The 23503-nt window shown below is 46.1% G+C and overlaps 3 protein-coding genes and 1 long non-coding RNA gene across 9 annotated transcripts; 2 read left to right on the top strand and 2 right to left on the bottom strand.

Moving 5' to 3' along the window:
• Positions 1 to 518: 518 nt before the first annotated feature.
• On the bottom strand, positions 519 to 6315 carry LOC143513170 (uncharacterized). Of its 4 annotated transcripts, none has more exons than XR_013130601.1 (5): positions 4856 to 6315; positions 3847 to 3967; positions 3665 to 3696; positions 1732 to 1801; positions 519 to 972 (listed from the first exon to the last, which is right to left on the bottom strand). It is a non-coding gene; the product is annotated as an uncharacterized LOC143513170 (long non-coding RNA). The 4 variants fall into 4 exon arrangements; XR_013130600.1 differs by having other exon boundaries at positions 3847 to 4055; positions 5979 to 6315; XR_013130602.1 differs by having other exon boundaries at positions 5979 to 6315.
• Positions 6316 to 6420: 105 nt separating this feature from the next.
• Positions 6421 to 11799, top strand: wdr13 (WD repeat domain 13). Of its 3 annotated transcripts, XM_077004271.1 has the most exons (11): positions 6492 to 6535; positions 6827 to 6885; positions 7150 to 7244; positions 7655 to 7886; positions 8549 to 8658; positions 9266 to 9396; positions 9582 to 9889; positions 9988 to 10168; positions 10283 to 10424; positions 10666 to 10784; positions 11128 to 11799. In XM_077004271.1, exons 2-11 carry the CDS (start codon positions 6877 to 6879, stop codon positions 11310 to 11312), a joined length of 1512 nt encoding a protein of 503 aa, XP_076860386.1. In that variant the 5' UTR covers positions 6492 to 6535; positions 6827 to 6876; the 3' UTR covers positions 11313 to 11799. The 3 variants fall into 3 exon arrangements, with proteins under 3 accessions (XP_076860387.1, XP_076860386.1, XP_076860385.1); XM_077004272.1 differs by lacking the exon at positions 6827 to 6885 and having other exon boundaries at positions 6421 to 6535; XM_077004270.1 differs by lacking the exon at positions 6492 to 6535 and having other exon boundaries at positions 6746 to 6885.
• Positions 11800 to 11903: 104 nt separating this feature from the next.
• On the top strand, positions 11904 to 17401 carry haus5 (HAUS augmin-like complex, subunit 5). The gene is made up of 19 exons (XM_077004269.1): positions 11904 to 12174; positions 12289 to 12351; positions 12433 to 12465; positions 12665 to 12689; positions 12870 to 13002; positions 13096 to 13255; positions 13492 to 13567; positions 13964 to 14049; positions 14163 to 14217; positions 14324 to 14451; positions 14584 to 14665; positions 14764 to 14912; positions 14991 to 15153; positions 15481 to 15561; positions 15743 to 15888; positions 16196 to 16289; positions 16451 to 16589; positions 16685 to 16817; positions 17086 to 17401. The coding sequence occupies exons 1-19, from the start codon at positions 12083 to 12085 to the stop codon at positions 17186 to 17188; spliced, it is 1941 nt and encodes a 646-aa protein (XP_076860384.1). The 5' UTR covers positions 11904 to 12082; the 3' UTR covers positions 17189 to 17401.
• A 43-nt stretch (positions 17402 to 17444) lies between these two features.
• fzr1a (fizzy/cell division cycle 20 related 1a) lies at positions 17445 to 23252 on the bottom strand. The gene is made up of 14 exons (XM_077004273.1): positions 23076 to 23252; positions 22303 to 22422; positions 22049 to 22177; positions 21791 to 21854; positions 21548 to 21678; positions 20909 to 20991; positions 20626 to 20809; positions 20340 to 20405; positions 20129 to 20231; positions 19809 to 19993; positions 19037 to 19270; positions 18421 to 18525; positions 18076 to 18168; positions 17445 to 17971 (listed from the first exon to the last, which is right to left on the bottom strand). Exons 2-14 carry the CDS (start codon positions 22369 to 22371, stop codon positions 17930 to 17932), a joined length of 1488 nt encoding a protein of 495 aa, XP_076860388.1. The 5' UTR covers positions 22372 to 22422; positions 23076 to 23252; the 3' UTR covers positions 17445 to 17929.
• Between the last annotated feature and the right edge of the window lie 251 nt (positions 23253 to 23503).

Below are 23503 nucleotides of genomic sequence, written 5' to 3'. Positions count from 1 at the left end.
GGTTTACGAAGGGAACATATTCAGATACACACACACACATACACACACACACACAAACACCACGTGTGCATGACTCTATTAAATGACTAGTGCTAGATCCCAGAACACCAGTAAATACACTCATGTCAGACTACTCCAAATATAACCTCACTACGACAATCAGTTGCTCCTGTTAGCCAAGTTCACAGGGTTAAGAACACAACCATGTAGCCTGTCCCTAAAATACAAAGTATGTTGTATAAGTAATGGTTTGGTGTCTTCCATTAATCACCGAGATTAACCGGGATTTACACAGGACAGGGAACGCATGGTGTGTGTGTGTGTGTGTGTGTACTCACACAGGGAACACGTGTGTGTATGTGTGTGTGTGTGTGTGTGTGTGTGTGTTCATGCATGTTTTCACTGCTTCATTGTTTCCTGTGACCTTCTGTAGCTACATCTGTGTAAACTGCGTGAATGAGGGCTCAGACATCATCTCTTGGGTTCTGTTTTTGCTAATGGCTATAGTGTGGTATGTAAGCCTCGTTAAGTCAGTAAATAAATTGACTTGGGTGACAAATGATGGTTCTGTTATAACTGTATAATACAGGATTTATTATAGTTTGTCAGATATACAGTAAGGTGCTTCAACATTACCGATGGAGCTGAAAGGCAGAGGCTGTGTGGTCAGTAGTCTGAGTGTCTGAGGGTAATGGCCCTTGTGAGTCAGTAGGAGTCAATAACATTTAAGACCCAGGGGAGAAGGTTACAGAGGGTTAAAGTGTTTCCATTCAGTCTCTGACTCAGGCTTGTCAATTCCCGCCCCCTTATGGTAATCTGGATGTGTCTGACTGGCTGAACAGGGCAGGGTGGATCCACTTAGCCCTGCCTACTCCCAGGCCCTCTACACATGCATCAGTGGGAGCCCAGTGGCATCTCAAGAGCCATCTTCACACAGGCCTGGAAATTACTGCTTCTCTCCCTTGGGCGGTCCTATAAGGTGGAGATATGCAGACAGATACCTTCATGTCAGAGGGAGAACCATAACTCATTCTGTAGTGTCCGACCTGAGCTTCTACACTTCATTAGCACTTAGTATTCCCTATAAGACATTTCATAGTTGGTTTAACAACTTGGCTTTAATTTGTTGTGCTCATCCCCTCTGTCCTCCGTTCAGGGCTGTGCTGATCTTTAGGGGTCAGCACAGCAGACAGAGTGCAGTTGTTTCAGCAACACACATTGCCAACTGGGTCATGCGGAAGCACTCTGGGATTTTAAATATGGCACTGTCATATGATGTCACCTTCACCGGTCTGTGAAACGTCTGCCCTGCTAGCATTGTAAGTGCTGTTGTTGTGAAAAAAAAGTCTGAGACACAAGAGCTCAGTCCCAAAATGGCAGTCTGCGTACACTCAGACTATGGAACATCACTTTCTATGATTACAGTTCTAGCAGTTGCAGCTCCAGTGAAGAAAATTAGTACTACAGCATACAAAAGATATTTCAGTTAATGCTACGTTTCCACCATGGTGGCAATAGTGTGGGGAAGATACTTTCCTGGTCCAGTATGACTGCTATTTCTACTATTCCCGCATTTAATTTCTTTCAGCTTACCATATAGATTGTGTTTAATTTATGGTTTGCATTTTCGGATGGACCGACCCCGACTGCTGTTGTATGCACTGCATTTCCAAAACTGGTGGCTGTCTGTAGCTCTCCAGCAGGGGGCAGTGCAGGCCCATCAGGGCTTACCTCCTTGCTTTTTGGTGTCGTCTCCTTTCTGATCATCTTTCTTCGGTTGTTCCTTTGGATTTGGAGTTTGCTGTATGGGCAAAAGGATCCAAACAGGTACGTAGCATAACAGTATAAAGTAGCAATTCCATCCATTTTAAACTACCACCCTGTTCTGTCTTTGTATATTTTGGCACGTGTGGGTGTGCATCATAGCACAGTGTACACTACCGTTCAAAAGTTTGGGGTCACCTAGACAATTTTGTGTTTTCCCTGAAATCTCATACTTTTATTTATCAAATGAGTTGCAAAATGAATAGAAATATAGTCCAGACATTGACAAGGTAGAAATAATGTTTTTTTTTTATTTGAAATAATTTTCTACTTTAAACTTTGCTTTCGTCAAAGAATGCTCCCTTAGCAGCAATTACTGCATTGCAGACCTTTGGCATTCTAGCTGTTAATTTGCTGAGGTAATCTGGAGAAATTTCACCCCATGCTTCCAGAAGACGCTCCCACAAGTTTGATTGGGTTAATGGGCACTTTTTTCGTACCATACGGTCAAGCTGCTCCCACAACAGCTCAATGGGGTTGAGATCTGGTGACTGCGCTGGCCACTCCATTACCAATAAAACACCAGCTGCCTGCTTCTTCTCTAAATAGTTTGTGCATATTTTGGAGGTGTGCTTTGGGTCATTGTCCTGTTGCAGGATGAAATTGGCTCCAATCAAGCGCTGTCCACAGGGTATGGCATGGTGTTGCAAAATGGAGTGATAGCCTTCCTTATTTAAAATCCCTTTTACCTTGTACAAATCTCCCACTTTACCAGCACCAAAGCAACCCCAGACCATCACATTACCTCCACCATGTTTGACAGATGGTGTCAGGCACTCGTCCAGCATCTTTTCAGTTGTTCTGCGTCTCACAAATGTTCGTCTGTGTGATCCAAACACCTCAAACTTTGATTCGTCTGTCACTTTTTTCCAATCCTCCTCTGTCCAATGTCTGTGTTTATTTGCCCATATTAATCTTTTTCTTTTATTAGCCAGATATGGCTTTTTCTTTGCCACTCTGCCCTGAAGGCCAGCATCCCGGAGTCGCCTCTTCACTGTAGACGTTGTCACTGGCGTTTTGCGGGTACTATTTAATGAAGCTGCCAGTTGAGGACCTGTGAGGCATCGATTTCTCAAACTTGAGACTCTAATGTACTTGTCTTCTTGCTCAGTTGTGCAGCGGGGCTTTCCACTTATCTTTCTACTCTGGTTAGGGCCTGTTTGTGCTCTCCTCTGAAGGGAGTAGTACACACCATTGTAGAAAATCTTCAGTTTCTTGGCAATGTCTCACATGGAATAGCCTTCATTTCTCAGAACAAGAATAGACTGTCGAGTTTCAATTGAAGGTTGTATTTTTCTGGCCATTTTGTGAGTTTAATCGAACCAATAAATGTAATGCTCCAGATTCTCAACTAGCTTAAATGAAGGTCAGTTTTATAGCTTCTCTAATCAGCAAAACTGTTTTCAGTTGTGCTAACCTACTTGCACAAGGGTTTTCTAAATATACAATAGTCTCCTTACACAGTTAGCAAACACAATGTACCATTCGAACACTGGAGTGATGGTTGTTGGAAATGGGTCTCCATACATCTATGTAGATATTGCATTAAAAACCAGACGTTTACAGCTAGAATAGTCATCTACCACATTAATAATGTATAGAGTGTATTTTTGATGCATTTAATGTTAGCTAAATTGAAAAAAAACTGCTTTCCTTCAAAAATAAGAACATTTCTAAGTGACCCCAAACTTTTGAACGGTAGTGTAGACCTTGTAGTATGTCTGGATGGATCATTAGTGTTAAATTCACTCGTGTAGGAGTTACCTGACTAAAAATGACACATTGGTGTTCTGAAAATACACATCAGTGCTAATTAGAATTCTCTTAACACTCCACTTACCTTAGTGGCCAATTTCTTGTCCGACTTGTTACCTGTGAGACAGTAAAAAAAAAACAAAAGCACGTGTCACACTGTCATGTACTGTTTAGATTGTTGTTCCCGACACACAAAAACACACATATGAACACATGAAGAGTTGCTTCCTCCATGTGCGAGCTGCCGATCCTCCTCCCCTCACTCACCTTTAGTCCCCGGCATCCTGGCTGTGCTCCAAACTCCGAGTCGTTAGTGAGAACTAAACAGTAAAAAGCCTCTCTGCTCATTTATGTCTCCGCATGGTGAATGGCTCCGTGAGCAGGGCCCCTGCGGGGACGAATGCCGGGAGAATGCAAAGTGCCCCGTCAGCGGCACTGATGTGGTACTGATGCAGCGTGCTCAGCTGTGGCCCATGCTGAGCTCAGGAAAAACCACAGACATCCAAACACCATTTGGACAGGTCAACCCTTTTGTTATGGTCATGAGGGACATGCCACCCGTATGGTATGTGTACGTGTACGTGTATGCTGCCCAGACTGACATGAAAGCAGTCAATAAATCAGATTTCATGAGTTGTATATTATAATGTCTGTATCCATGTCAGATACCAGATACTTTGAGTGGTCAACAGTGGGTATGTAATGTGAGAGGTTGCCAACAGTGGGGAAAACCCCTTAGATGTTCAATAGCTGGACATTTGACCACCACAGGTTTTTTAAAGAAGGTAAGAACCCAGGTGCTAAGTGTTTGAGATGCAACAAACAAAAACCTCTGCTGATATGATGCAGGTAAATTTTTTATGGCAACTATAAAACCAGAAGAAAGAAAGAAAGAAAGAAAGAAAGAAACAAAAAACAAAGAACACCAGGGAAAGAGATAGCTATCTGAAGGGGTGAGAGAAACTACAACAAAAATAACTTCCCCAAGACCAAAGACTAAAACAATCAGGTAAGAAAAGGTTGAGAATGGAACAGAAAAAAAAAACAGATAATAATTGGAAAAGAATCCCAGGAGGGAAAGAAGGAAAAGTCCCACTATTCAAGATACCGGACAGACTGACCTGTGACACGAGGACACTCATGACAAGACTCAGCAAGACAGGGGCTGTGTTCGAAATAGCCTACTACATACTACTGGCGTATTGATCGAGCCCCAAATCAGTATGCCGTATGCAGTATGTGACCAAAATGAAAATTTCCAGTACGCGAAACATACCTGGATGACCTACTACTTCCGCAAAATATTCCAGTACGCGAACAGAGCTATCTTCATGGTGTACTGTATCCCATCATGCAACACTACGTTCACGTGACCCCGTAGTATGCATACTGGACTGGAAACTGTACTGCATTTACTACGAGGACCAGTATGCAGTATCCAGTATATACTGAGTCCAGTATGCAGTATCCAGTATGTAGTAGTCTATTTCGAACAGAGCCAGAGTGTAGCTCATTCAGCCTAATTAGACTGGTTTAGCGGATCGGCTCCCTCTAGTGGTGGCTGGTGGTATATTCCGGGAGACAACCCTTACTGGTGAAGTACTGATTTTAAAATGTTGATTTTTTTTTCATAATCTGACAGATGGTGACCTGAACTTTATTTAATGTCATCCACATAACTGTGGATTGTGTTCTTATGCTGATGGGCACGTGTGTTAGAGGCATCAGTAGGTTAAAACATATAGCATCATACCTCACTGTTGTTTCCCATTGGCCATTTATCTACAGAAAAATCTGGCGGTTATGTTCAATGTGTGAACATTTGTTCATTTATGGGGTTTACAACCCTTTCAGGTAATTACATTTCTTAGAAGCACTTAAGAGTCATCTACAAATGAGCAGGTAATACTGGATGAAATTACTATAAGGTCAAGGGTATGTGGACATTATGGTGGCCAGACGTCCTGTTTTAGGCAGTACAGTCCAGCTTTCAGCTCCCTGTCCATTGTCCATCATAAAGCCTGGAAGGACACCTTGACATCTTTCTAGAATTAACTGGTAATTAACGGGTTTCCACTAAGTACCCGTAAGTTAAACATTGTAAAGAATGCCAAGTTGGATTAGAAAAATATGAATTTACATTACATATTTCTAGATCTAATTGGTCAGCTCTGTTAGATAGCTAGATAGAATATGGCATTAATTTGGTGTGTTGTAGTCTCACATGTTCATCCCCTCTTTCCTTTGTTTTGGGCTGTGATGTCCTTTAAGGGTTATTACCATGGACACCCTATAGATCTAGACCTAACCCTAACCCTCTTAATTACTGAATAACACACATTGACAGCTTGGTCATGCTGAAGAGCTCTGGGATTTTAAATATAGGGCTGTAAACTCACCGAGACTATGTAACATCACTTTCCATCACTCTCTACAGTTCTAGCAGTTCCAGCTCCAGTGAAGAATAATATAAATGTTACAGCAAACAAAGATATTTCAGTTAATGCTGTTTCCACCAAGGTCCTTTCCTGGTTCAGCATGAGTCCAAGTCCATGCCCACAAAGTGAGGTCCAATATGATACGGTTTGAGGAGTTTGGAATGGAGGATCTCCAGTGGATCTCCAGTGGATCCAGAACCCAACCTCCACGAACACCATTTAGGTGATGAAACAGAACGATGGCAGAACGATGATTGAACTCCATGTATGGTTGTAGAAACTCCACCAAGCTTAAAGATGATTATGTGTACAACTGCAATTGCCATGGCGTTGCTGCCCACTTTCTTGCTTCTTAATATGTTGCGGTGTTACACAAAGGTTTCCTAATACTGTCCCATATGACCTACACACACTGGATATTATTATAGTCACCCTTAAGCGTTTTTCCAGACTTTGGGAGTGTCGGTCACGTGATTTTCCTGTCCGTCCAGGCAAAATGCGCCGGTGAGGACTTTGAGGTAGGTGTGCAGTGCACAATATATAATTTATCATCTCAATTACCTGGGAAGACGGGGAATCTCAAACATACAGTTTTATAACGTCAGTTTACGTGACTGACATTGTTTACCCATACCGGACCACTGGCCGACGCTGTCATTCAGGGCTAGCCGTTAGCTGGTTAGCCACTGGGCTTCCGTAGCAGAGGTGCTAACTGCTATGCGCCAAACCCTCACTGGCCCAGTGGTTCTGTACGCGGTTGTTCGGGTTTTTTCCGACACCTAATTTACGTAACCTTGCCTTCTTTTGAGTCAAATGTTTGCAGACAGACTGCTGCGCTGACACGCACCTCTCGCCGAACATGCAAAGCGTACGAACATATTAATTCCTTTATTTATCTGTAGCTAGCGGACTAGCACTTCCGCCCTCTCGTGCAAAGACGTCAGTTAGCTACCATGGCTACCCTAGTTAGCATAGCTAATGTATATGGGAGGGACGGCAAATATAGCGTCACATTCAGGAGTATTAAACAATTATTTTTTTCTTAATTTCGACTCAGATAATGTGAATTTGTGATGATTTTATTATTTTCTTTCTTTAAAAAAATGTATTTATTTAATCTTTTTCCGTGAAGGGAGCTGGCGCGAGCCCCGCGGTTGTGTTCCCGGCCGCCCTCGGCGCGTGTGGAATGGCCGCCGTCTGGCAGCAGGTGCTGGCCGTGGACGCAAGGTGAGGAACAGGAGCACCAGGTCATGAGGGCCAGGAGCGGTTCGGTCATGCCATGTGGTTGTGCAATCGAGCTGGTTTTATGCTCAGAAAACCCGGCCGCATATCTCTGTTCGGTGTGTGTGAATGAAAGATACCTTTGCGCACAAGATTTGCGCACAGTGTACCTCTGCGCAGTAGATTTGCGCATCATAGCACCTGTGTATATATTGTACTTTCGTTTTTACAGTTTTTTCTATGCTTTTATTGCTTTTGGTTTTAAACTTATGTGCAAATGTGTAAGTTTAATATTACTCTCGGGTAGTTTTATTTCTCATGCCTTTCTTCCTTTCTCTCTCCCTTGTCCCTTCCTCCGTCTCCCTCCGTCTCCCTCCGTCTCCCTTCGTCCATCTCTCCATGCTGTTCCGCTCCAGGTACAATGCTTATCGCACGCCCACCTTCCCCCAGTTCCGCACGCAGTACATCCGCCGGCGCAGCCAGCTGCTCCGTGACAACGCCAAGTGCGGGTTTGAGCCGGGCCTGCGCAGGCAGTACGTGCGGCTGCGAGCCCAGTTGTTGGCTCTGCGCTACGGGCCGCTGTCTGAGCAAAGCAGCTTCAGAGCCAGCAGTGTGCGCAGTTCCCGCACTACACTGGACCGCATGGAGGTTAGGCCCCCCTGCGTCAGACAGACCTAGACCCAGAGCCCCACCAGGTCTCCCAACGGCTGACAGGAAGCATTCAAATAGCCAGTGAGGCAAAATAGCACAAGGATAAGTTTTCAAAGAAGACATCAAGCACTTCTTCTGTAAGGCACTCTGAACAAACGCTGTGATTGTAAACATATACGTGGATTTGTGTGAGTTGCACTGAATTAATCGAGGAGTAGTTTAGGAGAGCTGAGACAGTGAACACGGTGTTCAGGCGATGAATTTGGACTGGAATTGTTGTCAGCCCCCTCATAAACCCACACTGGTCGCACAAAGGATGTAGTTATTATCTTGTCACTGATTGTCCAGTGTGAATATCTTGAGCTCTGAAACATTGCAAGCTGGGTGGAGTCTGTGTGGTTCTGCGGTTTTGGAACCTGCTGGTATTGTCAGATTGTTAGATTTTTTTAGTTAAAAATAGAAATTCTTTATTTTTCCTTTTGTCTATTCCTTTCCATGTCTGTCTTCTCTTTTACTTTCTCTTTCTCTAATTTCTTTTCGACTATACTTTACCTCCCCTGTCTCTTTTTTTCCCTTTATGTTTATCCCTTTCCATTCCTCCCTCCTTTCTAACCCCCCCCCCCCCCCTTTCACCACCCCACCCCCGTGACCTTTACCAGGACTTTGAAGAGGATTCCAGGACACAGGGCACCCGAGGTCATCGTCGGTCAGTGAGTCGTGGTTCTTACCAGCTGCAGGCTCAGATGAACAGGGCGGTGTACGAGGAGAGGTGTGCCTCAACCCCCACTCCCCACTACGCTCATTGCCATGAAAGACCTTCACCGTTATATTATTATATTATCACTATATTATTACATGCAGGTCTATATTTCCAGTGTTTGTATATGTGGCTGTAAGAATTGTAGTCAAGCTTTAGTGCACCAATACTGTTGTAAAAATATAGCTTTGTAATAATATAGTTCTTAAGATAGTAATAAAATCCGTTCCATATATGACACAGTTCTGTTACTATTGTGAGGAATTTTATTCTAACCCTAACCAAATAAAGTCCTTAAGATGTTCTGCTATATAACTTTATGGACCACTTTCATAAAATTAGCCATGTTTAATAACAGTAGGCATGTTTAATAACAGCTTCTAACAAAAGTTGTTTATCAGTAAGTCTGGTGCTTTTATGTTTGCTGTTCTAGGTCTCACTGCCGTCATTTTGTATGATAAATAAAACCAGGGTGACGTTTAATGTGAATGTAGAGAAACATGAAAGAGTGACACCCGTATTTGTGGATGTTGTGAGCACGGCGGCTCACAGCCGTGCTCACGGCGGCGGATGTTGTGAGCACGTGCAGCTGTAAAACGTGTCTGGTCTGTTGTTACAGGCCCCCGGGCGCCCTCGTCCCCACCTGTGTGGCAGAGGCGAGCAGGGCCATGGCTGGAGACACCACCCTGAGTGAGAACTACGCCTTCGCCGGCATGTATCACATCTTCGACCAACATGTGGACGCAGCTGGTGAGAGCCGTCACCAGTTTGTCATAGACTGAAAGCTGCAGCACTGTTCTGTCTTCTGTCTGTGTTCTCTCCTTTTCTCGTCCTCTTATCTGTTTATTTTTTTCTCCTTTAGTAATAAGGTGTGTGATTTGCGTGATTATGAAGACGCTTGTCTGTTCTTGCTTACCTCCATTTTGCTTCCACAGTTCCACGGTTGCAGTTTGCCAACGACGACAAGCATCTCCTCGCATGCTGCTCATTGGACGGGACCTTGTCGATCATGACGCTATCCCCCGCCCCACCCACTGTAAAAGTGACGCTGAGAGGGCACGCGGGGCGGGTGACTGACTTCGCATGGTCGCTTAGCAACGACGTAATCGTGTCCACATCGCAGGACGGCACGCTGCGCATCTGGAACACTGAGGACGGCCGCTGCATCCGTGAGGTGGTGGACCCAGAGGGCAGCGAGCTACTGTGTTGCACTTTCCAACCCATGAACAACAACCTCACCGTGGTGCGTGCTGGGACATGTAGTCTCTTCCTCTCTACTGCGTGACGTACTGCTGTGGCATGAGTGAAGTCCAACCCCACCACCCCCCGTCGTCTGTGCAGGTCGGCAACAGCAAACACCTGTTGCAGGTGGTGAACATCTCCACGGGGAAGAAGGTGAGGGGCGGCTCCAGTAAACTGACGGGACGGGTGCTGTCGCTGTCCTTCGACGCGCCGGGGAAGATCCTGTGGGCGGGGGATGACAGAGGGAGCATATTCTCCTTCCTCTTCGACATGGCTACAGGTAGCAGGACACCTCCAATTCCCACGTGCAGCATTGTGCCTTTTAAAAGAGCACCGCTGTGTTTATTTACCCAGCATTCAGAGCAGCAGCGCTGAAGTGAGGTTTGTTGTGCAGGGAAGCTGACGAAAGCCAAGCGCTTGGTGGTGAGTGAAGGAAGCTCCGTCTCCAGCATCTCCGCCCGCTCCTGGATCAGCCGAGAAGCTCGCGACCCGTCTCTGCTCGTCAACGCCTGCGTCAACAAACTGCTGCTCTACAGGTCAAAGCACGAGCGCAACCACCACACCACGCTCATTCATTACTGCACATGTGTACGGAAACGTGCTTTAAATGCACGTGACCTGAAATGCACGTGAAAAATGCACGTAAAGTAGTACTGCAGGTTATTGTTACAGTGTAGTCTGCCAGTGCCAAAGGCGGGAGGGTCTTGTAATCACGGGGGGTGCGTGAGGTTTGTGGCACGATGATGCTTGATGAAGGGAATGCTGGTTTCTCTACAGGGTTGTGGATAACGAGGGCACTCTGCAGCTGAAGAGGAGCTTCCCTATCCAACATGGCTGCCAGCCCCTCCATAGCATCTTCTGCCCCCTCATGTCCTTCAGGCAGGGGGCCTGTGTTGGTAAGGCCAACAAATGCACACTCACACCTCTCTGCTCACTCAGAACCACGGGACTTTTCCAGAACTGTGGCGGTGATACCGGCTGTTACATTCTGGAAGACAGGGCCTTGTTTGCTGAGAGATACATGATGTCTTTGGCCACAGTCTGTAGTTCGATTTTTCAGTGTGTTACTCAACTGCTAATATGACCATATTTCATTTACTAATCTGTTAGTGGACAGGACTTGGGTTTCCAGTGAACACACTAACAGATGAAAGTTCTTGTTTTGTAATAAACTGTCCTGAACATCATGAGCTTGGTACCTTGTGCGTTGAGTTTGTAAACGTTCTCTCCCGTACGCAGTAACTGGCAGTGAAGACGCGTGCGTTTACTTCTTCGACGTGGAGCGCAATACGAAGGCCATCGTTAACAAACTCCAGGGACACAGCGGCCCCGTGCTGGACGTCAGCTTCAACTGTGACGAGAGTCTGCTGGCATCTTCTGACACTACAGGCATGGTCATCATCTGGAGACGCGAACAGAAGTAACCACGGCGATGCCCAGCCTCTGTTGCCCTGGCTACAGCTACCTGCCTCACCCATTTCCTGTCTTGTGAATTCTGACCTTGCCCTAACAAAGCTTGATGGAGGGCCAAGGAGATGTCCACTCTGGTGACCGGTGTGGTCATTGTTAAAATGAGTTGAAGCAACTGGTTTTGTGTTAGTTTTACATATCCTGTCATCCCCTGTGCAATGTTTGTCGTTTTAGTCTGAGTGTGATGCTTCCTTGAGACTGTAGGAAATACAACTCTGCAGTTTATATGTAATATATAAGTTAATGGCATAGCGAAAGAAGGTTATTTAAACTGGAATGTTGTGTATGATCTGTGACCTGTGTGTGTTTGTAAGAAAATGTGTACTGGTGGGAGATGACTTTAAGAGAATGTTTAATACTAATTAGATCTCGCTGACTTAACACTATTGTATTTGATGCCCCCATTTAAAAAGTAATAAATTTAATCACACTGGCTCACTATTTTTGTACCATATGTTTTCATTTCGTCTGGTCAGGCGACGCCGCGACCTGGAATTACCCAGAATTCCAGGGCGTGTTACGTATGCGGAAGTGCGCCGTAGCGGGAAAACGGGTCCATTTGAAACGAGCAAAATGGCTGCGAGCTCCGTTTAAAAAGTGTCGCTATTGAACACGGTTCCGTATATCTGTACTGACTTGTAGTATTCGAGCTTTAAAAACGGGTTATCCGCATAGCCTGGCTAACTAACGGCGGTGAAGTGACAGACGGTAAGGGCGGGGAGACATGGGCAGCCTGCCCCGGGAGGTAAAGCGCTGGGCGGCTGTAGAGCTGGAGCTGCCGACCGAGTCCCTCCCGCACGATAGTTACATCAAGACGTGAGTGGAGGAGAACACCTCACCTCCACCATCTCACCTGTGCGCTTATTGCTTCTGTACACCTCACCTCCACCATCTCACCCTCTCACCTGTCTGCTTACTGCTTCTCTTTAGGTTATGTGTTGGGCCCGGAGCTTCAATTTGGAAATATGTCCTACAACATGTTTACCATGAAAGGTGGGTGGAGGATGTGTGTTGTTCCATCAGCGTTGAACTCCGCTCAGAAATCACATTTTAAAGTGTTTTCTTTTTCTACAGGAAGGTGCGGGCCATGCGGGGGAATCTCAGATGGTATCCTTGTTCTTTCTCGCCATAATGTTCTGCGGTGGTGATGTGATCTTAACTGATGACGATCGTCACATTTTCTGGAACTGTTGTAAAAAAAAATCTGATCATTTTACACCAGAATTGAGGTTTTCATCAGTGTTAACATGTTTTTATGAAGGCTGCTCAGAGTCTGACACATTGTCCTTGACGTTTGGTTCTCAAGGTACAAAATTTTACAGGACAAGGAGGTAAGGAAACTAAATATGTGATCACTATGGATACAAATATCTGACTAATAATAATAACTAACAAATAACTGACGTCTTCATAACAATCTCAGGAGATACTGGGGTTCTTTATCTGAGCCACAGGCCAGGGTTTTGACCGAGTTTGATTCGGTGTGATTAACCAAGTTGTGTTGTGTTCAGCTGAAGCAGGTGGAGGGTGAGAATAAAGACGCACTGAGGTTGGAGTTGCAGAGGGAGGTGGAGGACCTACAGGCTGAGCTGAACCAGCTCGACCAGAAGATCAGCACAGCAGAGGAGCACCTGGCTCACCAAGGTGAGGGTCATCAGTCCTCTCTGGTCTGTGAGGGTCATCAACCCTCTCTAGTCTGTGTTCTACATCTCTCTCCTTCCCTCTCCGTGTGAGCAGAGCAGAGCGTGGCCTGCCACTGGGACCAGTATGAGAAGAGCAGGCTGAGAGAGTTGATGCTGTCCTCTTTCCGCCAGCGCTGTACGCAGGAGCGGGACTCTCTCACGCAGGACACACGCCAGATCCACACCCAGTGCCAGGATTTAGAGCAGCTCTCCAAGTAAAGCCAAACTGCTTTCATTGGTTTCAGACCTCATGGATATTTTTTCTCATTAAATAAGGGATCTTACATTTTGGTTTGTATAACTTATTATTGAAACTCAGATCTGTATGAGCAGATCCTCATTTACACGCATGTGAAGCCCAGATGGGGGATTTACTGCAGTTCTTTATAATGCTCCATGTGCCAGTAAAGGCCAACAGAACCAGGCCAGTGAGCAGGTCCCTTCTTTGCAGGAAGGCGGAGGTGAAGTTGGTGTTCGGCATGTCTGACGGAGCAGATGCTGACGTAGCTGCGGAGCCTCTGGTTCTAGTGAGCACTGTGCTACACCTCTAACGTTAGCTTACAAACTATCACTATGGTTTCCTAAACGAATAGCTCTACCAAACATGCTATCACTTACAATGAAAAGAAGCTAATGAGCCACCAATTAGAACAATTGTGATTGTATTCATTTGCATAGTCCATTTATATAATTGTTTATTGTTAGATCTATTCCTTTAAATATTTTCTAATGTCAGTTTATTACACAAGTTCAGCTTGAGTTGTGTTATTTCCATATGAGGCTTATTTTTCTGCTATTTCGTGTTTAATAAAATTGGGCCTGGCTGTATGTAGCTGTGTGCAGACCTTTGTTTGGGGGGTGGGACTTTGAAGCAGATTGCTGTAGTTTTTGGTTGTAGTCTGAGTTGTACGCCTCCCATGCAGCGCAACATTCGGGAGCTGTGTAATGAGAGAGTTCTCTTCTTCCAATCTCTGCAAGAGAATGTGCTGAAGACCACGCCTTCTGCTGTGTAAGCTCTGCCTACATCCAAACAGCACAGTGTTTGTGTTGATTATTTTCTGTTTAGTGTCTGTTTGATGGAACAGGTTTTATGTATTGTTGGTATTGATTGCTGTATTCCAGGTTCACTCTTGATCAGCGGAATGCAGCATATCAGCACTGGATCAGCTCAGTGGAGGTGTGTGTGTGTGTGTGTGTGTGTGTGTGTGTGTGCACTCACCTGCCTGCATCCATTTACTACAATATTAAAGTGTGTTAGAATGGTCACCTGTCATCCTCTTTAGGATTTGCTGCATTCTCACCCTCCAAATCAAGTGCTGTTAGCTTTGCAAGCTTTGGCCTCCAAACAGCAGGTGGCGCTGGAGAAGAAGACCGCTTCTCTGAATGTAGAGGATGACCTATCTGCTCTTGGGTAAATAACATCTAAAGCATTACACGCTACATTACACCGTGTAGCAGGTCATAGTGATACAAAAAGTCAGTGTGTTGATATAGTGTAACTGCATGTGAAGGGCAGAGTGACTGGTGTGTCCCGCCCCTCTAGGTTTCGCTATGACAGTAACCACTTACTCGACGTGTCTGTAGAGGAGGAGGAGGATTTGCCACCGGTCAGCAGTCTGATACAGGTGAGCAGGAAAGACGTCTGAGCAGAGTCCTGTTTAAAACGTCTACCACATGCTGCTCTCGTTTGAGTATGCCTTCCTGTGTGTGTGTGTGTGTGTAGTCTGCCTGGGAGGAGGTGGAGGTGTGTTTCCTGCGGTTGGAGGCGGTGCGGAGCAGAGGTCGGCAGCTGCAGGCGGAGGTCAGCACTCTGATGAAGCAGGCGCAGTTGAGGGTTCCCACGCAGGACGACCCCTCTGACCCCTCAGCCAGGTCAGTGCCCTCACCTTCACCTCAGAGCTTCACCTCGCAGGCCAGCGTGGAGGTTCATCCTGAGCGTCTGTGTGTCAGGGGCGTTCTGGAGCAGGAGGGGCGGGTGGTGCGGCTGGCGGCCGTGCGGGACAGCGTGAAGGAACAGTGCGGTCAGCTTCAGCAGCGCAACCGTGAGAAGCACCAGGCCGTCCAGAACCTCCGCACACACTGGCAGAGCGTCACGGACTTCAGGCGGCTCGTGGTACGTCACGCTGCGCCCGGGCCGGACCAGCAACTGGAGAAGGTTCTCTGTGCGGGTGGCACAGAACCTCGACACCAGTCTTCACTCACAGTGCACAGATTTCAGTCGAAGTGACTTTACTCAGTCGGTCCAGTTTGCATGCGGTACACTGACTTACATGGTGAAACTTCTGACCCTTTATTAAAATGTTTTGTGGTCAGATATGAAAGATGGCTCTTCTCTTTCATTCAGCCTGCTGACTATTGGTGACGTGTGGTTATATGATAATGATGATCTGTACAGTAATTAAATGGTGTGTGTGTGTGTGTGTGTGTGTGTACTGTGCAGGATATCAGACAGGAACAGATACGGAGTCTGATCAAAGGAAACTCCTCTATAAAGACTGAACTTGCACGAGTCCATTCTGAGGTATGCCAACATTCACTTTCTCTCTCTCTCTTTCTCTCTCTCTCTCTCTGTTGCCATTTTTTCTCTTGTCATATTTCAGCCCCTAACATTGATGTATTTGATTAACACAGGCTGTCATTTCTTACCCTAGTGTGTCAGTTCTTACCATAACCCTAGTTTGTCATTTTTTGTCTTTTCTTAGTTAAAGCACTTTGTGCAAGAGAAGCTTAGTCCTCAGTTTGTGGGTGTGGTCAGAGCTGCCAATGGACTTCGCAACTCCATTTCCCAGGAGTCCAAGCTGTTCAGTTTGGTGAACCTCTCTGCCCTGGATTTGAGGCTTGTGGCTGGGTAAACACCAGAGCTAGTCTACATACCACACATGCAAATATGATCTTGTCATGCTATGACTACACGTTTTTCATCTCTTCCTCCATTACAAAGGAGAGGTAGTGATAAGTACATATTCTGCATTTTACTACATATGTCAGAGTAACGTGGTAACTGCAGTAACTACCTTAGCGTCTGTGTGCCTTGTTTCACGCAGTATTGTAATGAACTATGAATATTAGTCGGTATATATGAATTTGTTCATTTTATATGACATTCCTCTTTTGATGAGCGAGTTAAATTCCTGGTCTGATTTATTGTCTTGTAGGGAGAGAGTCCCTGTTCGGCATCTCTCTCTGTACCACGGCAACTCGCTGGCGGTCTGTGCCATCCCACGGAGCCTCTCCACACCCACGTACCTGGTGAGTCGTCTCACACACACACACACACACACCTGCCTGCTTGGTGCCGCCCCTGTAGTGAGAGCTCTGAACAGGACTGCTGCTTTTATAAACTAGGGCTGTTGAACTGGCTCTGAAGTCTTTTCTGGGTGAACGTAAGCTCTGCTGTTCTGTTCCTCCAGGCTCCGGCGGAGTTCTGCGCCCACGTGGCCTCTCAGAAGCTGGAGCTGCGTATTCTCCGCCGCCGACTGCACCTGTGCTCTGAGTCTCTGGAGGCCGTGCAGACACGCACAGCCCAACTTCCCGCGCCCGACCAGAAAGGTACCGCACCCAGCGTGCCAGCGACCACTTACACAGTCTGTGTGTGTGTGGGATTTGTGCTAGAGGATTTGGTTTGTTGTGGTTGTGTGTCACAGCCCTGCTGGAGCGGGCGGAGGCGGAGGAGGTGGAGGTGTTGCGGTCTCTGCTGCCCCGTGTGCACCAGCTAACACAGAAGTGCTCCAAAGCTCTGGCCTATGGCAGTCAAGTCAACATGGCCATCGCACACTGGTGAAACTTTTTATCTTCTATCAACAGTACCGTAACTGAACTGAAACATCTCAGTTAATTCTGGATTAATTCTACATTAATTCTGGTAGCATTCTAAATTGCCAATGAATCCATCATCCCTCCGGATGGATGTACAATACAAACAAGCTGACTCGAGTCAGTCACTTTCCCTCCCGTAAACCCATTACAATTACGGGAACGGATTCGAGCTTGTGTTGGCCCCGCTTCTGTGTTTGCAAGTGGTGACTGACTGTGTGTGTGTGCGCAGGTGGGAGCAACCGGCCCAGTTTGCTGTACCTGAACTGCAGTGTGAGGGCCTCACCTTCCTGCAGTGGCTCCAAAGGTGGAAACTGGCTACACGGGGCCTTTAATCCAGCTATACGGGGCCTTTAACCTGTTTCCACTGGCTGACACTTAAACCACTAAACCCATCCTTAACTTTACATATTTTTTTATGAAATCACTTTTTATGCTGTGTACTTGATTAAAATGTTACATTGTACATAGTTTTCTAGCAACTATAAAACATAGCTGTTCTTTTACGTGTTGTAATGGGTTCTGTGTCTGAATAAAGATCCTTCCCTCCTCCGTGGGGAATATTCCTTGTGATCAACTCCATTTAATTGCTTGTTTTGTGCCACATAGTGTCATGATCTTTAATACACTTTTTGTATATGTTCTTATTAAAGCCCAGTAAGTGGTTACACACACTACCAAATGAGCTCAATGCCGCTGTAGGTGCAGTTTAAATAAGGCTTTAAGTTCCATCCACATGCTGTCTGGACAACATGGTTCCAGTATCATTGGACTTAAGGCTTGCATTACATGTACTTTCATTATTAGACACGTCATGGTTTAAAGAAAAGAAAAACTGTACAAGAACATAAAAAAGGAAACGGAAGCACAAAGATGACGCTAAAATGATGGATCCAGATGCAACAGCAAGCTCCGAAGTCTGATAACCCGATGTTAAAATGATGTCTGATTACCCAACATTTAAACAGTGTCCTGCAGTGCCTCAGCCACCGCTGGAGAGGCCCGGAGCCTTGTCCATGAGCGGTGTGTAAGAAGCATGTGTAACGCTGGGAGGTGCTACACGAACCACTGCTCTACTATCGTATTCTGGTGAACAAGTTCAGGACCGACACCGATTCCTGAAACAAACAGAAAAGACATTTATTTTGCATGCTTCATTAAGGCATGCAGCACCTAATTAAGATGCAATTAGTATATTTGACTCATGGGTGGGATGGTGCACCTTTGTTGATCGTGTTTTGCTGAACACGTTCCAGAATCGCAGTGTTTCGTCACCAGCGCCCGTCACGATGGCCTCGCCGTCAGGAGACATCGCCTGCAGACGCGAAAACCATTAATCTACAGCTCCAGTTCAAAACAAGTCACCAACAAGTCAGGAACCCTCCTAGTTGAACTAATCTGTCATTTACATAATCCATGTGTGTATTCCATGTGGCCCAGCACTGCTTAGTACTCAACACAGCAGTTGTGTTATTAGTCTTTTCAGCTTAACCAGGTGTGTTGGACACGGAACATAAAGAACCAACAGTGAGAAGGTGGTGGAGCAGAACTGTGCTGTAACACTCACCAGGTAGAGAACCCTGTAGGAGTGGCCGGTGAGCTTGGCGATTTGTGTGAGTGACGGGTACTTCCACACGAGGATCTGGTTTTGAGAGTAGCCGTGCGTGCTGACCTGCAAACAGAACAGCTCAAACCACCATCCATGAGCCTCGTCACGGTCATCATTCGTGTGTTTGATGGTCATCTCAACGGTCACTTAAAGGGGAACGGAGCTCGGAAAGGTCAACAGGACAGTCTTGCCGCACTTCTCTCACTACTAAAGTCTTACAGTACAAAAATATTTCAGACCATTAAAAATTTCACTCTTTCATTGCAGCCATTTGCTAAAAAAAAAGTTCTCATGAATGTACAGTCACTACCTTGTATTGACATAAAAAACAAATGTAAAATTTTTTGCAAAATTTATTTAAAATTTTTTATTTAATCACATAGTCTTAAGTATTTAGACGCTTTGCACACACTGTCCGTTTCTTCTGATCCTCTTTGAGATGGTTCTACTCCTTCATTGGAGTGAAATTTTAAAGGCGTCTGAATACTTTCCGTACCCACTGTAGATAACAGGTTTACAGGGTAGAACTTTTCAAAAGGCTGCAGGGTGTGTGTATGTGTGTGTGCAGGCTCACCAGCTCGTTGGTGTGTTTGGACCAGGCCAGGTTGCAGACCTGCGAGCCCGTGTCTATGCACTGGAGCGGCTGGGCCGTGAGGGTGTTCCAGAAGCGGATGCAGCGGTCGGCGGTGCCTCCGCCCGACGCCAGCAGGCCGTGCTGGTGGGGCGACCAGGTGATGGCCTTCACCGCCGCCAGGTGCTCCGTGTACTGCTGCACAGGGACCACGCTGGAGTGGTTCCACACCAGCAGCTGAGGAGCAGAGGAACACGGTCAGAGGAGAGGGGAGACGTCCACAGTCCAAACGGCTCCCTTAACAAACCTGTGATGTTCTTGGAATATTATTAGAAATGTAATGCTTCATGAGAAATAACGGAGACTATCTTTAACTGCTCGGGTGGGTTAGTTGGATTTACAAGGCAACACATCAGCATTTTAAAATGAGCATTGCACACGTGCAGCGGTGAATTTCAGTACTAGGTGTGAGATCATTGCACACGTGCAGCGGTGAATTTCAGTACTAGGTGTGAGATCATTGCACACGTGCCTCAGTGAGTTTCAGTACCAGGTGTGAGATCATTGCACACGTGCCTCAGTGAGTTTCAGTACCAGGTGTGAGATCATTGCACACGTGCCTCAGTGAGTTTCAGTACCAGGTGTGAGATCATTGCACACGTGCCTCAGTGAGTTTCAGTACCAGGTGTGAGATCATTGCACACGTGCCTCAGTGAGTTTCAGTACCAGGTGTGATCATTCCCGCCCTCACTGGACCTCATGAGCGGTCCGTTACCTTGTTGTCGTTCCCCCCGGAGGCGAGCAGCTGGTGGTCTGTGCTCCACTTCAGTCCACACACCTCCTGCCTGTGACCCTGTAGCCTGCGCTCCGACTGTAGGGGCGGCGTCCGGATGTCCCGCTGCAGGATCATGCGGTCCCGACTGCCCGATGACAGCTGGTCTGCATTCCATGCCAATGCGCCTACAGGGGGCAGGAGAGGCCACGGGAAAACACACACACACACACACACACACGAAGAGTTCAAGACCAAACCACTTTGGACCAACAAGTGGTTCTTTTATCCTCAGAAGTTGAGGCGATCCAGTGAAATCTTACCAACTCTGGCTGTGTGTCCCTCTAGTGCAAACAGTTTCTTGCCAGCAGCTGCGTCCCAGATTTGTACAAAGCCTTTGTGTGTGCCCACCGCCACCAGACTCCCCTACAGCAAGACCACATTCACTTATCCACCACCCTGTTACACCACGTTCACCGCCTGTCTGAGGTGTTAACACTCAACGATGTTAATGGGTAATACTCATCCACTCACTCTCTCTGACCAGCCAACAGATGTTACAGAGTCTCCCTCCACAGAGAGGTCACACAGACGAGTTACCTGCACACACAGCAGAACATAAGGACATCCTGCAGCCGCCGGTGATCAATAGCCCTGACATTTTCAAAAGGAGAGTTCAATCAAAATAACTTTTGGTTGTCTGTTAAGAGTTATAAGAAGAAGATGATTGCTACACACTTTGTGAGAGAGAAAGGAGAGGGAGAGAAAGAGATGAAGAAATCCCTCCAATACATGTGAAACAGGATCTAGCAGGTCGTACTTGGCTGGTGCATGCACTCCACAGGTAGACACAGGTGCCCAGTCCAACACTGAGAACATTTAAGGAGGACCAGTCCACCAGGTTGAGGTAGAAATCATCTTGCAGTTCTGGTGCATCGAGCACCTTAAATGGTATCTTGGAAATTTTGCGAGTGGGTTTTCTTGGTGAGCGGAGCAACTTTTGACTAGAAGGACAAAACACAAACGGTCAGGAGATGTTGGCCAAGGGATTTTGACCATCAGTGCTGTGTGATTGGTGCTGCTGAAGGACAAGTGGACTTCACCTCTTGCTGCTGACGGGGGACAGGGAGTAAGGAGACACACTGTTCCCCTCATCTGGCGTTGATCTCTTGGCACTGAGAGAATACTACAGAACAAACAAAAGCTTTTAGACCACAGCCATACACACTGCTGTGCTGCAAAACTATGCTTGAAGTAATGTTAGTTGATTCTAATAACTACATGTTCTAGTCACCAAGAAACAAGAACTGATGGTAATTTGTGAAACTTATTCCTTAACTGTTTGAGAAAATACAGCAACAAACTAAAGGAAAGTTTAAACCAAAGGAAAGTCTGTTCAAACACACTTAATAGAGCCACATGATGATGATGTACAGTGATTCTAAAGCCACTTGGAATGCATATATTCACACACACACACACACACACGTGAATTATGGAATTCATCAAAACACCCGCAGATCACCCATCTGGAACGAGTCTGATTGAGACACTTTGTGATTTGTAAGATGGTTTTGGTTCCATAATGCAGCTTTCTGCAACTTCAAACATTCTTGGCACGACAAATTCCATGCAAATTCGTGCAGCACCCTGGTGCTAATCAGTGCCATATGCACCATTGGAAACACCACCCAAAAGGACTTGGGACTGGTGTCTGTTTTAATGCTACGGTGGAGGCTCACACTGAAGAGGCTCCTCCTCTCCGGCGTGGAAGGCTGCAGCCTCCTGTCCTCGGTCTGTGGGTCCTGGACCTTCTCTATTCCAGCTCCCAGCAGCTCATTCTTCAGCAGCGCAGAGTACGCCAGACCGTCAGCTGACAACCAAAGACCAGAGTGTGCCAAGTGTGATTTACAAACCAGCGGCCGGTATGAATGCCGTCTCTAGGAACATGTTCTTGCAGATGGAGGCCACGGCTGCGTTCTCACCTTTGCCATTGTCCGATGTTGCATCTTTTGTTCTCTTATTCTGGCTTGGGGACTTCTCATTCTCCTGAGGGCAGCAAAGCACAAATCAACACGTCTCATTCCCCATCTTCTGATGGACAGGGTTACATGGTCACTCATCAAATTAGACCTTCAACCTGACATAGAAGTTCCTTAGTCTGGTGTTAGGTTTAATCTGCGTCCTGCAATGTTAACCATGCTAAACACGGCGTGACTTGAAGAGGGAAAACGAGCGTTTACATTAATCCTGTGGAAGTTAATGCTCCAGTTGGCTCCTGCGCGTGACGGGATGAAGCGATCTCCATGCTTGCTGGGTGATGACATCGGTGACTTGGTGGGAGTCAGGTGACATATTACGTCTGTAACTTTCTGTAAATTAGATGGTTATTTTTAAAAGGGTGCAGATCAAATGCTGCAGCACAGGGGATGTTCACTAAACACTCACAGCAAAAGCATTTGGGAAACGAAGCGTGTGTGTGAAATGAGGCACCCACCACAGGACTGGCGTTGTCATTCTGGACATTGATCTGCCGCAGTAATCGTCGCTCATAGTCCTGATCCATGGAGCTGACAGGTAAGACAGGTGAAGACAGCCCCAAGTATATGGCCCCAACCTAAGAGACAGAGGTCAAAGCAGAAGAAAAAGGAATCTAGAGCAAATCTAGACAAATTTCTAAAGCATCTAAGGAAATGAAATTTCAGGCTGATTCAGGGTCAGTCGGGAGAATAAGATCAAAATAACCGGTAAAGGTATCTTCAGCTGGAAGACCCCACAAACAGCTGTCAGGTGGCTTCTCTTATAGGCTACTCTGACGAATCAAGACCGTTTGCCAGATGTAACCACTGCACACAACCCATGAAAAGCCGAAAACACATCGGTTTCGTTTAACATCTGCGTACAATTGTTCAACAGCTGCAGGTGTGTGGCTGGCGACATCTCCACTGTTATCTCAGCCATCCAACCTTGTCTAAAGCAGTCAGAGCCCACAGCTCGCTCAACACTTAACGTCGCCCAGCTAGCAAGCTAGTTGGCTAGCTACGTGAGCCTAGGTTAGTAACAGCGAAGTAGCAGGTTATATTCATGAGGTAATTGAAAGACAAGGTTACAGTACCCCTCCTGACCAGTGTCCAGTCTCTCTGACCTGCCCAAGCAGATTCTGGGTAGCGGAGAACCTCCCATAGCAACACAGTCAGCTAGCTAGCTACGCTAAAGTCTGTGAGCTGATGCTAGCTAGCTAATTGTTTCATACCAAATCACTAGACTTACCTAAACGTTTTTTTATTGTTGTTGCTCGATGAACAGTCACTGGAAATGACCAAAGTTTAAATAAAACGAAGCGGTCGATTGTGTTTGATGACTTTAAACGACATGTACAGCTGGTCTAGGCTTTTATGCGGCTAACAAGCTATGTTTTTACGTCGACGCCGCAAAGCATTGTGGATAAGCGTTCGAACAATGACGTAATAATATTTGAAACAAAACAAAACGGGCCGTTAGTTCCACAAATAAAAGTCCTGGCTTGAAAAAAGTAATAAAAAACTTCCGATTTTTCTGTTTTCTTTAAAATATTTTTACAAGTAGCTAATATTTTTACAAGTATCAAGGCTCAAATGTTCTTGTTCAATTTGTGTCTTAAGATGTTTTACACAATTGACCAGTTTTGAAAATATATGAATAGTGCTGTCAATGAAATG

The sequence above is a fragment of the Brachyhypopomus gauderio genome, chromosome 4, assembly GCF_052324685.1.
Source record: "Brachyhypopomus gauderio isolate BG-103 chromosome 4, BGAUD_0.2, whole genome shotgun sequence".
Taxonomy (NCBI): domain Eukaryota; kingdom Metazoa; phylum Chordata; class Actinopteri; order Gymnotiformes; family Hypopomidae; genus Brachyhypopomus; species Brachyhypopomus gauderio.
This window is presented reverse-complemented; position numbering and strand designations above follow the sequence as displayed.